This window comes from Sordaria macrospora, chromosome 1 (genome assembly GCF_033870435.1).
Source record: "Sordaria macrospora chromosome 1, complete sequence".
Taxonomy (NCBI): Eukaryota; Fungi; Ascomycota; class Sordariomycetes; order Sordariales; family Sordariaceae; genus Sordaria; species Sordaria macrospora.
In genome coordinates this window covers 40,604-52,624 of record NC_089371.1, presented here as the reverse complement: position 1 = coordinate 52,624, position 12,021 = coordinate 40,604, and the positions used below count along the sequence as shown (strand labels likewise).

At 50.4% G+C, this 12,021-nt stretch overlaps 2 protein-coding genes and 1 non-coding gene across 3 annotated transcripts; all 3 read right to left on the bottom strand.

Moving 5' to 3' along the window:
* Positions 1-5,382: 5,382 nt before the first annotated feature.
* SMAC4_12989 lies at positions 5,383-5,470 on the bottom strand. The gene is given in 2 exon segments: positions 5,383-5,418; positions 5,434-5,470. It is a non-coding gene; the product is annotated as a tRNA-Lys (tRNA).
* A 132-nt stretch (positions 5,471-5,602) lies between these two features.
* Positions 5,603-8,409, bottom strand: SMAC4_09528 (uncharacterized protein). The gene has a single exon (XM_024655932.2). It carries the CDS (start codon positions 7,822-7,824, stop codon positions 5,917-5,919), a length of 1,908 nt encoding a protein of 635 aa, XP_024511731.2. The 5' UTR covers positions 7,825-8,409; the 3' UTR covers positions 5,603-5,916.
* Positions 8,410-8,927: 518 nt separating this feature from the next.
* SMAC4_09526 (uncharacterized protein) lies at positions 8,928-10,259 on the bottom strand (the record flags this gene model as incomplete). Its single annotated transcript, XM_003343814.1, has 3 exons — positions 8,928-9,722; positions 9,759-10,079; positions 10,155-10,259. The coding sequence occupies 3 exons, from the start codon at positions 10,257-10,259 to the stop codon at positions 8,928-8,930; spliced, it is 1,221 nt and encodes a 406-aa protein (XP_003343862.1).
* Between the last annotated feature and the right edge of the window lie 1,762 nt (positions 10,260-12,021).

The window sequence follows — 12,021 nt, the reverse complement described above, 5'->3', positions numbered from 1 at the left end:
AATTTCGGTTTAGGTCATGTGAAACTGAATACAGCATTGTCGTGACTGTTCTTACTCTAGGTAGGTTCTCGTCAATCGTCGTTCGTGATTGCGGGATTGCGGTTGCTAGCACAACATTTTATATCCATATTCACGTGGAATAAAGAAAAACATCAATGTAACGATAGTTTAGGTAGTATACATGGACCCTGTGCAAAACTGAATCAGAAGCAAAGGTAAAAAACAAGAAACATGCCAATGCCAATACGATTCAATTCAATACCATTCGTGCATGTGCTAGAAATCTTAGGGCCCTGTGGCTCTGTGGGGGACCCGCTGAATCAGGGCAGCTGGACAGTGGTTTTTTTTTTTTTTTTTTTTTGCGTTTACTTAAGGGTTGTGATACGGCCTAGACTTTTCCTCAACCCACTTTTTATAAAAGAGAAGGAAAAAATTATGGGATAGCGAAATATTCATAAGACAAACTGAACTACTCGAGAACGCCAATTATCTTTTTACAAAAATTTTTTAAAAATTTTAAGAAAAATGAGAAAGGTAGATATAATAATAACTAAACCTCTCTCAAAGTTGCATCAATTCTGGACAGGCGTGGAAGGAGAGATGTGACGAACGGCAGTCTGATCTGCCTAAGTGGGATAGTTTGAAGGTAAAGACTATCAGTGCTGTTCGGTGAAGCCAAAGGGTTCACAACAAGTATGCTCGTAATACTGGTCTCGGGTGATAATGATCTATTGACTACTGTCGAACTATCTGACAATCTGAGTTCTCCCGTAGTCCCTTTATACCTACTCGCCCTCTGCGAGATATCTGTCTCCGGATGCTCTTGTCGAGCCCCATAGGTCTATCTAGTGTGTGGTGGCTCACGATGCCCTCCTGGCTCACTGTAAGCAGTGGCTCACGGGTGAGCCCTTCGTACTGGTGAGCCCGTGCGTGCGCCTTCCTGATCCGTTGGTCCTGTAGGGTAACACGGCCTTGCCCGTTTGGGTCTGTTGTGCTACTAGTGCTGTGGTTGGCCCGTGTGTCCTCATAAGTTCGTAACAAGAGATAGAGAAAAAAGTTTTAAAACTACATTTTTGGCTGTATAGCTGTTGAAATTCATTATACGCAAAGTGATAGTCAATGTTGTACTAATAGCTTTCTTAGTATTTTAACGCTAATATAGATTATCCCATGAATATTTCGCTGTCCAACAATTTTTTTCCCTTCTCTTTTATAAAGAGTGGGTTGTATGATGGCAGCCTTGCCGTTGTGCCTCTCGACTGCCATCACAACTATATAAGACCACTTGAGCAACCGAATTGTCAGCTTCGGTTACTTGTATTCTTTTGGAACATAGCCTAGTGATGTAGTAGTTCGCCAGCGCCGTGACAGGTTGAGGAAAAGTCTTAGGCTGCACCATAACCTCTAAGCATTAGCGATTGTTTAGACATTGCCCAGCCGGGCCTGAAACTCTGTGAAATGTATTGCATTGTCAACGATGGAATTGCTTAGCTTTGTCATAGGGCTGGCGTCTAGGAGTGTCTGCCTGGCTTGAACCCTATACAAGCCAGACTTGCTCTCCGGTTGAATAGACTCCTGGGGTGCGCTGTGTTATGAGGATAGTGCCCGTGGCTGAAATGCCTGACAATCTTGCCATACGAGTGCTCCACTCTCGCGGCAGGCAACATTGGCCTATGCGCGCGCATGTCTCTTCTTTAGGACAGCCGGCCAGACTACCTAGAGGGTGTCCTTTTCTCCGCTTCTCTCTTCGTAGAACCTTATCGATTCTTTTGGCCAGCATCTGTGTCAACTATGCTGTACCCCTTATACTAAAGAAGAGAAGAAGTCTTTATATACACGAACGCTAGATATCTAGAAGCTTTCAAAGTGTAGAAGCTTCTATAAGTTAATAGAAGTGCTTGTAGAAGTATTATACTATAAAAGGAATGAATTAAATCTATCAGCTTCTAGTGCATTCTATAATGACAAATTACTTTAAAAGAAATGCTGAACAAGTTAGAGAATCCCAAAATACAGTGGCAAAACCTCTATATTCTAGCACGTTCTATGGAAGCTGAGTAAGCTGATTTCGTAAAAGAAATAGTTTAATCAGCTTTCTATACTACAAGATAGTACAAAGCAGTTATAAAGCACAATACTAGCTACACGTTAACATATATTAATCTTTTCAATAGTGCAAATTTATCATTTTCTACCAAGATTGACATTGACCAGTCAGCCGGCCTTGTTCTTTATCCATATGTATATATTGGCTATAAAAATACTAAAATTTTATCAAGTTTGCAGTACTATTACCTTACAGCAGATTAGGATTAATTACTAGAAGTAGCATATAGTCTTAGCAGAAAATCATAAATTCGCACTGTTAAAGAAATATGTCGTTGTTAGTTTAGAGGTAGTGTTTCACGCGGGAACGTAACCCTACCCTCCCGTTTTTGTTGGTGCAGGGTGGTTTGAGTGAGATGTGCTGTAACATAGGATGTTTTGGATAAGCTCGATAAGGAGTTCCCTATGGTAAAATACAGTACAGAACGTCTTGAACGAATCAATGGGTTATCCACAATAAAAGTGGTTGCCAAGGATCATTCTGCCCAGCTCAAAGAGCCCTTACAAAAACTGTCAACTTTTGACACCAATTGTCGTGTCTTCCCAGCCTGTCACCATACGTATATATGTATCAACGCAGATGCAGCTGTTCTTGATCACACGAGACTATCAAGACGTATCCTACACGCTCCCTTCCGGCAATCCCCAGCGGGCCGCACCCGCGAATGCAGTCGGAAAGAGGCCAGGCGATTGGAACGGAAACTTGGCCGTCTAGATCTTTTGATCGTCGAGTAATGCTTTATTAGGCCTCACCGCGAACTATATAAAAAACCGAAAGGTGTCTCAGATCATGTCTGAGTATCTCCGGCTTCTCCATGAACCGTATTGACGATCTCACCACCTTAAGCCGCCACAACAGCAATATCATGACACTCTCAAAACAAAAGACGTACCCACTTGGGCAGTTCTGGCTGTTGCGCTACCGACGCCCTGGGCCTCTGGCACGTCTAGACCTCGATGCATTTACATACACAAGTGTGTCGACAATTGCGGGCGGCTTTTGCGGCTCAATTTGATTTGACAACAACAACGGAAATTAAAAAATGGTGTAACCACCAGCCAACTTGGGATACCGGTACCACAGCATGAGACCGATCCCATCACCATCACCGCATGATGACGCTGACGGATGCAGCCAGGCAATAGTTTACTTTCGCTAGAGTGGATTCGAGGGCAGTGTATCGTGTGTGTCGAAATGGATTTGAGCGATGCCCATGGCGGGTTTGGGAATGTAGCATAGTCGCGTTATGCTCTGTCTCTCCTCTTCCGCCCCTAGTACATACCACGACGTCGAAAAGTTGGTGTTGCTTGAGAGAAATGAGAATATTTGAACATCATGTGATGCCCGCAATCGTATCGTGCCGCTTCTCTGGGACGACATGCACGTTGACTTTAGCTCTGTCTCGGGAACTTCCGGATATATGAGACCAACTACCTGCCGCCAACATCCCGCTTTAAACTAGTGTATCGAATTTGTGTGTTGTCAAGACTGAAATCCCATCTCCATCCCTCTCATCTCATTACTCATCAAGTTTCGGGCCTCGGCCGGCGAACCCACGGGGAACCTTCGGTATCTGCTGGATCCTTTTGACAATTCCCGGGACGGAACTATCGAAAATCAACGGAACTCTCGGCGCGCGGAAAGGAATGCGCGGAAGGAGAGGCTACCGCATCCCGGATGGTAGGTCGGTCGGTCGGATTGTCGGACATTGTCCTATCGGATTCTGGGATTTGTATGCCAGACTTACAGACGAGCTCACATGGCAAATGGAATACGGATGAGATCTCGTCATACTTCGTCATTTGCCACGCTCAGTAAGCTTACAAAAGTTCTGGACATCAGCACAAGGTCTCTTTACTTTTGATCCTGTGATTTGATGAGCTGACCGAGGCTTTTATGGCATGATATTGATGTTATCGACATCTCAATTCCGCCATGGGAGCTGTGAGGATTATGAAGGTCGTTGGTGTCGGTCAGCTCGCTGCGATAGAGGAAACTGGAATTCCCACGTTGGATTCTTTCACACCGAGGGTTCATGACCGAATTCGCTTTTCGTTTTTGCACTTTCAGGGTCCGTCCCCGATATCGACGACTGGGCATTTGCAGGGACAATCGAGGCGGGGCTGTCTCCGGATCTTATGGGAATCGAAAGTTTCTTCCACTTGTGATCGTCTGGCTGGGTTCTCGTTTTGACCAAGGTTATGGTCTGCGGGTCTTTCGTTGTCGCGTGGAATCGTGGCAGCGTTGTCGTGGTTCCTAGTGAGAAATCCGCCGCAAGGAGTTGCCTAGTTGTTTTCGCTAATCGTCATTTGACTCTTAGAACTCGTTCTACCAAGAGATAGAAAGATGCGCACGATGAATGTTTATCCGGCGTGATGGCCAAGACGTGAGCGTTTCAGACCTTTCAGCCGGATAAGGTTGTCTGTCGTCTGGTCGTTGTTGAGATATGATATGAAAGAACATTGGAAAGGGGGGGGTTCGCTTTGGCTTGGTGATGCCAGAATCACAGCGTTCGGACATGAAAGCAGCCGGGACTGTAGCTCCGATCCAATCCCTTCCGTTCGCTCCGTCCGGTTCCGGGGCCGATCCGTTTTCCGCATTGACGCTACCCCGGGCTGATCCCCGGGTGTCGTGCCGTAGTGTAAAACAGCTGTCTGAAATGTAATTCTTTATAAAGAAAAGAGTCAAGGTAGAAGTCCGACAAACAGACCCTTCGGAATCCAAGTGAAAGATGTCAAGTGGTAAGGTAGGTACCTGCCAAATCGCCGGGACTTATTTGTATAGCGGGGCCCGTGCATCCGGGGTCTTTTGGCTTTGTCTCGTCACCCTATCGGGGTCTACTCGTCCATGTCGACGTTCCCGCTCGCGGGCTCGGTTCTCGGCAGTCCCCCCAAACCGATCGGGGCCGGCCAGCGGACCCACGACGGAATTGCACGTAGATCCTGAAGTATCCGCTTGGACCGGAGCTGACTCCGGTGAAGTTGCTGGATGTTCTCCGTCTCAGCTACCTAACCCGGTCGATTCATATAGGGGCTTGGCGCTTTGAGGCTTTGAGCAAAAGAACAAATGTGTGAGCATTAGAACCGAAAAGAGCAAAACCGTTCAGATATTTTAAATATCATTAATGCTTCACAACAAGACATTGGCTGACCTCCTGCCCAATGGCAATAAATCAAACACTCTTGGGGCATTCTACAAAAGCCAGGAAATAACCATTAAGACAGGAGATGAAATAAAAGATTTGCCGAAAAAAATGGAAGGAACGACGGGAATTGAGCCCGACGTGGGGGTCGAACCCACAACCTTGAGATTACGGAGGAACTCCTTAAGAGTCTCACGCTCTACCGATTGAGCTAGCCGGGCAAGCGGCTGATCAATCATTCCTAATTGCTCGATGTCTACTTCCAGACTTGCACTTATGTAGTGCAAATAGTTATTGGATGTTACATGGAGGAAAACACCCACAACGGTTTCTCAGCAATCATGACACTGAATGCATTCATCACTGCGTTTCAGTCACACAGAAAATCTAATCCCCATATTTTCCTTCCTCTACTTTCTTTGTATCATGCTGAAGTATAGCTAGTAAACGTCAAACGTATGGCAACGGATCGCTTCGCTTGCAACGCTCGCTCGCGAGAAGAAGATAAGCAAAGAAATGGTCTCGTAAAAGTAGAGCCGTAAAGGCAGTAAATCGTATCATCCCGTCAATAAATAGGCATCCATCCCCGGCGCTGGAATCGCCATGACATCCCCTGAAATTCCCAACATCCCAGATCCCACATCCCCTGTGTCACCATCACCCGTCATCACCTGTATCCCCCGTTGTTCATGTGTCCCTGGTTATGCCCGTTATCACGAGTATCACCCCAATAACTATCCCTCCCCTCCGCAAATCCGCTTTGACCAGGCAGACCAAAGTCAGGTACTTGACCAACACCAGCCTGACAATACCCAGGACCGCTGGGCTGTGTTCCAAGTCCGGATGCTGGTTGCTGGCCATACGCCCCACCGAATGTCGAAGCCTGCGGGCTGTTGTAACCCCCGTTGTTGTTAAAGTCGAAGCTAGCAGACTGCGGGCTTGCGAAGCCAGGGGCAGTAGGACCGGCGGTAAAGCTTCTTTGCGGCTGAGGGTGGGCTAGACCTCCGCCGGGAGCGGGACTGCCTACTCTGTTCATATTGTCTCCATACAGCGAACCTTGAGGGTTAGGCGAGGCAGGGGCCGGAGAGGTGAAACTGCGGTTGGGAGGGAACGACGGGCTCTGGGACTGGCTCTGGTAACCGCCAGTCACGTTGGGGATGGTGGGGGTCATGGCAGAGGCGGCGAAGGAAGGGATGCTTGGGGCAGGGGAAGCGACGCGGTTCATGTTCATATTGTTGTCGAAGGAGTTGAATTGCTGCTGTTGCTGACCGGGAGCGGGAGCAGGGCTAGCGACGCGGGGAGATTGAGAGAGGGAGGCGGCGGCAACGGCACCGGTAGCACCGAGAGCAGCTCCAGCAGCGGCGCCAGCGCCAACTGCCGAGATCGTAGAGGAACCGTTGTTCGGGCCATCGAGTGGCGGAGAAGGGGGAACACTATAAGTTGTCGTGGTAACCATGCCGTCTTTTTTCATATCACCAGCATGATACTCGGCCGCCTGCTCGGTAAAGCTATCGGGATCAATACCAGCCTTCTGCAGCCGGTCAAGCTCCATGCGATCGCGCTCGTACTGGGCTTCAGCAAGAGCAGCCTGGCGCGCACCCCGTCGTCGCTGACGGATGCAGACGAACACGGCAGCAATGACGAGCAGCGCACCAGCACCGGCGCAGCAGGCGTAGATGATGGTCTTGGTTGTGTTCGACATGCCCTTCCACTTGTCTGACACCGATTCCTTGGGTGGGGCTTCGATGATCTCCTTGATGGTGGAGTTACCTTCGACAACCTTGATGCTCTCCCAAGCGCCGCTGCGGTCGCCGTAGACATATTCCTTGCCGTCGCTGTAGTCGGTAACCTGTACAGACTTGACATGCATGGTGTACGGGCCAGCGTTGTAATCGGTTTCACCACCAGCCCACTCCTTCGTACCGTTGGGCATTCTCGGGTCGCCGCCAGCCCAAATACCGAGGGACAAGCGCATGGGTGTCTGGGGGTAGTATTGCGTGTTGTTGGCCTCGGCGGGAAGCAAAGTGCGGACCTTGTTGCCGTCAATGTAGAAGTCGAGGTAGTCCTTGGTCCAATCGGTGGTATAGTTATGGAACTCTTCCTGAGCATTACCGGGAACGTCGTGCTTTCCGGGAATGGAGGACTCAATGACACCCTTGCCGTAAAAGTTGGTCTGCACGCTGGTGGCCTCACCGCCGACAAACTCCCAGTCAATCTCGTCCAGGTCGTCGGACAGGAACATGACGGAACTGACAATGCCTTTTCCGTGGGCAGCCTTCATCCAGATCTCGGTGCGGCCCCAGAAGAAGTAGAACTTGGAACGCAGGGTTGGGGAGTCGCCTTGCTTGTTGATGGTGAAGGCGGCGCCATTGTCATTGTCGAAATCGACGGTGCCGACCGTGGTTTCCCAAGCCCAGGCCTTGGGAGTCGAGTTGAAGGTCCATGAATAGTCCATGCCGAGGGCGGGATCGGGAGGACATGTCTTGTTGAGGGGCTGGCAGTCGGTTGTGACTTGGGCAAGGGCTGAGGAAGCCAGCAGCGCAATGGCCGAGGCGACGTATCGCGGTAGAAACATTGTATCGTGGATTGCGGGTCTTGGGATAATGATTCGCTCGGTTGGATATGTTGAGAGGAATATAGCGGTTCGTGTAATGAATGGACTCAGAGTTGCATCTCTGGTGTATCGTAGTGTGTCAAAGGACTGTGGTGGTCTCGAGCTCGCGAGATAGTGTATCGTGGTTGGCAGCAAGGTCAGGTCAACTGACGGTTGCGCAAATGAATCGAGTGATTGTAGGATCGGTGGTAGGGCCAGGCAATACTGGCGATGGTTTGGTAAAGAGAGGGACTGTGGTTCGAGGACCGAATGTTAGTCGGTAGGTCTCCGTAGACGACGAGGTCGATCGTGATCCAGAAAGCGACGTTGGTGGCGCTGGGGATGGGCGGCTAATGCGATTGAGAGAGTGACAGTTGGCAATGGAAAACAAGAAGGTGCGCGCAGCCCAGACGGCCAACTCAACTAAACAAGAAAGGGAAGAGGGATCCCACTACGATCGGGACAAACACCAAGCGATTTGACGAGAAGAGAAGAAAAGAGGAGGAAAAGGGGAAGCTGAGAAAGACAAGACAAGCACAAGCAACCGGTTGCACTTGGCGGCGTCACATTCAATTCATTCAATCTTACGCTGTCTTAACCTATTACAGTGGCTTACAAGCTGTTTCGGTGGGCTGCACGGGTGTGGGAGGGGTCGACAGGGGTCATGCGGGAGAGGCTTTTCTTGAAACATTCATCCAGAAACAGGACAAGCTGCGGGGATGCACGTGCCACAGTCCAGGGTACCTGCTGATCGCGCGACGCCCTGTGTTTGCACGCCATTCCTGTTGAGCGCTAGCACGGGGTACAACGAGGCTTCTGAGCCAACCATAGCCGGCGGCTAGATTGGACCCTTTAGCGGCCAAGCTTGTGGAAGATTAGCGCATTCCCGTCGGCAACCACTCCCCGTCATTTTCACGCATTTTCAGGAACATGGCATCGAAACTGCAAAATTACGGTGGTCCGCTGAAGATTACCGCGCAGAGAGTGAACTTGGGCCGGGTAGGTGTTATTCGGACAGTATCGTATTTACATTACAGCATCAAAATATCTCTGCCTCATTGAGAACAACAGAGTGCCGTGCACGCTCAAAGCCCAAGGTTGGGGCCACGAAAAACCAGCAAGTCGGAGAATCCCTCTTCCACCCGCTTGACCTGGAAGCAAGCACCATTCTGGTGTAACCTGTATGGTCCTTCAACAACAACAGCATCCTGTCCCCGGTTCATCACATCCTCCCAGCAGTACCAGTCATTCCACTGCGACGCAACCCTGAAGACCGCCAAGCGATGGTGCAAAGTGCGATTCTGTACCGCCTTGGCTATGTGATATAGGATGGTGCGCAAGTCACAGCCTTGTGGCTTGGATACGTTGATGGACAACAGGTTGCGTCTGACTTCGTTAACCAAGGCTAGCCACTCGTGATTGAAGGAACCGGACTCAGTTGCACCGATGCCACAGTACGATTCGAGTTGGAGGGTCAACTCGAGGTTGCGTTGCCGGAGGGCGTCGACTCGCGTTTTGAGAAGTTCGTTTTCGGTTGTCACCACAATGCGAATATCGTCGAGCGCTCGTCTACCGTTGTCGATCTCGTTTTTGATTGATGTGAGGCGGTCGTGCAGACCGGTTCCTTCGGCAACATCTTCGATCAATGCTAGGCGGTTGTTGGTTCCTTCGGCAACGCCTTGGACATCACCCAACTTGCTGACAATGGATTCGAGCTGCTGATCCACGACATGTGTGAGTCGCTGGTCGATCAGTGATGTGGTTGATGCGGCCTCTGTCTGGGCCGCCGCGAGGCGGTCGTTTGTTTGGCCGGCTACCTCGATGAACGCTTGAACCGTGTCGACTCGCTCCGAGACATTCTCCAGCTCCTCGAACGTACGCTAGTTGCGAGCGAGCTCTTCTTTGTCTCGCGCCACAGCAGCCTTCTCCTCCTCAACTATCTGACGCTCTCGCGCCACAGCAGCCTTCTCTTCCTCGAGTGCCTGGCGATCAGTCGCCAAAACAGCCTTCTCCTCCTCGAGTGCCTGGCGATCGGTCGCCTGCTGTTGGGTCTGGCCTTGAAGCACTTGGTGTCTGGTGCTGAGTTGTAACTCCTCCTGCTCTTGCTGACGGCGTTCCTGTTGCACATGATCGAGCTTGACCCGAGCATCTTGAAGGGCGTCTTGAGCATCTTTCTGCTTAGCCTGTTGAAGGGCTTGCTGAGCCTCTTGCCTCTCGCGGGCAAGGTCTTGTCGGTGCTGCCAGATTTGAGTGAATTCGGCGTCCAATAATTGCCTTAGGTTCTAGGCCATGTCGTTGACTTCTCGAATAACGTGCAAGAAGAATCGAGTATTCTCGCCACGCCGTGTTCGGCTGTTGCAGAAATCGATGCATTGGGCCAACGTGTTGCTAGCGACATCGAAGTCGAAGACGGACATGGTGACTGATCGTGGGGCGGACAGACGAAAAAAATCTCGAGATGGACTCTCCAGTCTGCTGAAGGAAAGGGTGATGAAGGGGCAACGACACTGTTATTTTGAGTGCGGTGCTGAAATTTCTCTGATGTACGGAAGTCGCGACAGCCTGAAATGAACATTAGGAACGGAGTGCCAGTGAATGGCAAGAGTGAAGGACACGGACTTTTTTCGCAACGGGGAAGGAAAGGACGGGACTGAAAATGGTGAGCGGCGCAACTTCCACTTTCGAGAAGAAGAGGGGCTCGAATTTTCATCAAACATTTCGGTTCTGTTTTCCAGAGGCAACATCCTTCCGGACTGCGTCAATCGACACGTCGCCATGTCAGACCCTCTCCCAAAGGACAGGATCCTCTTGAGAGTCGGATCATCTCTAGCCCGTTTCGTGCCCAGACGAGTCGGCTCGCATCGCCAACGCCTTGGACGTCCTCATCATCGTCATCCGCACCGCTGCCAGTCACGCGACTGACATCACATTCGGCAATGAGAACAGCGCGCTGGTCCAGCATGCTTTGAAGGCACCGGTGGGCGTTCCATTGCCATCTTACACCGAGCTGCTGGATACGGTCACGCGCCAGCTAGACTTACAGATTCAGCCGACCACTCTTCTGTCGGACCCGATTGAGCACAGGTTGATGATCGAGACGCTCTGGATTCACGCCGAATTCACCCGCTTCAGTCGCCAAGCTCATCGCCGTGTTGCCCTCAATCAAAACAAGTGGAAGGCCTTGTCTCTGCAGTTAGGCAACGCCGCTGAGGTACGCAATAGTGCGTTCTCCAACACAATAGATCAAGTTCACTGCTAACCACAAGTTTGATTTCAGAGGAGCCTCGTCAAGTGGGATGGCCGTGACAACGGGCGCTACATCAGCCAGGACTGCAAGGCACGACAAGCCAATCCCTAGAGCCCGGCATACATCAATTGTGGCCCAGAAGAAGCGATTGTCATTCGGGCCAGATACACGCCGGCGGCCGGTCACACGAAGGCTTTCGCCAGCATTCGAACCTTCGTTGTCCGGGGCAGCAGAATGTGCCAAGCGGATGACCACATACGACATTGCGGCCGCCGGTAAGTCTTCTGATGCAAGCTTGACAACATCTGGCTGTACGACATGTACGGCCGCCCCTTTTTGGCTCCCATATTTATGCTTAATGACCGAATGCAAGAGGTCGACTGCAAGTACTTTTCGCTCGACTTGGATCTCGACGAGCCGGGCCAGTACATGCTGTTCTACGACAAACGTCAGGGAGGAGATGTTCCGGATTTCCGTACACCAGGTATCTTGCTTACAGCCGACAAGCTGATGCCGCCCTCAGTGTATACAAACACCAACCGAGAAAGCGTCTAGGTAGATCACTCAAATTTCGGAAAACAGTCAAAGCCGCAATGATGATCGGTGTGGAACCAGATGGGATTTGCTCTCAAGCTACTGTTACTTGTGGGAATCTAGTCCTTATGTATCTACAACCCTCTGAGTCTGTGGCCTCAAATGGCTGCATTCCTCATTTACGAGTCAAGATCACCTTCCTTCAACATATGTCGACTACTCTGGCTGGGGGCCTTCTGTCCTCGCATGGGTGCTACCATCGTCGACTCCCAAGCGTGCTGTAATGCTTCGCAACAGTCTCGCGTACCTTGTCTTGAAGAGATATTTGGTGAAAACGGCTTGTTGGTATTCTCTGATCTTGCGTAATCTCTCCTGAATGTCCTCCTTGTTGTCCATCA

Coding starts and splice junctions, on each gene's coding strand:
- SMAC4_09528 (XM_024655932.2), bottom strand. CDS start 7,824: ATGTTTCTACCGCGATACGTCGCCTCGGCCATTGCGCTGCTGGCTTCC.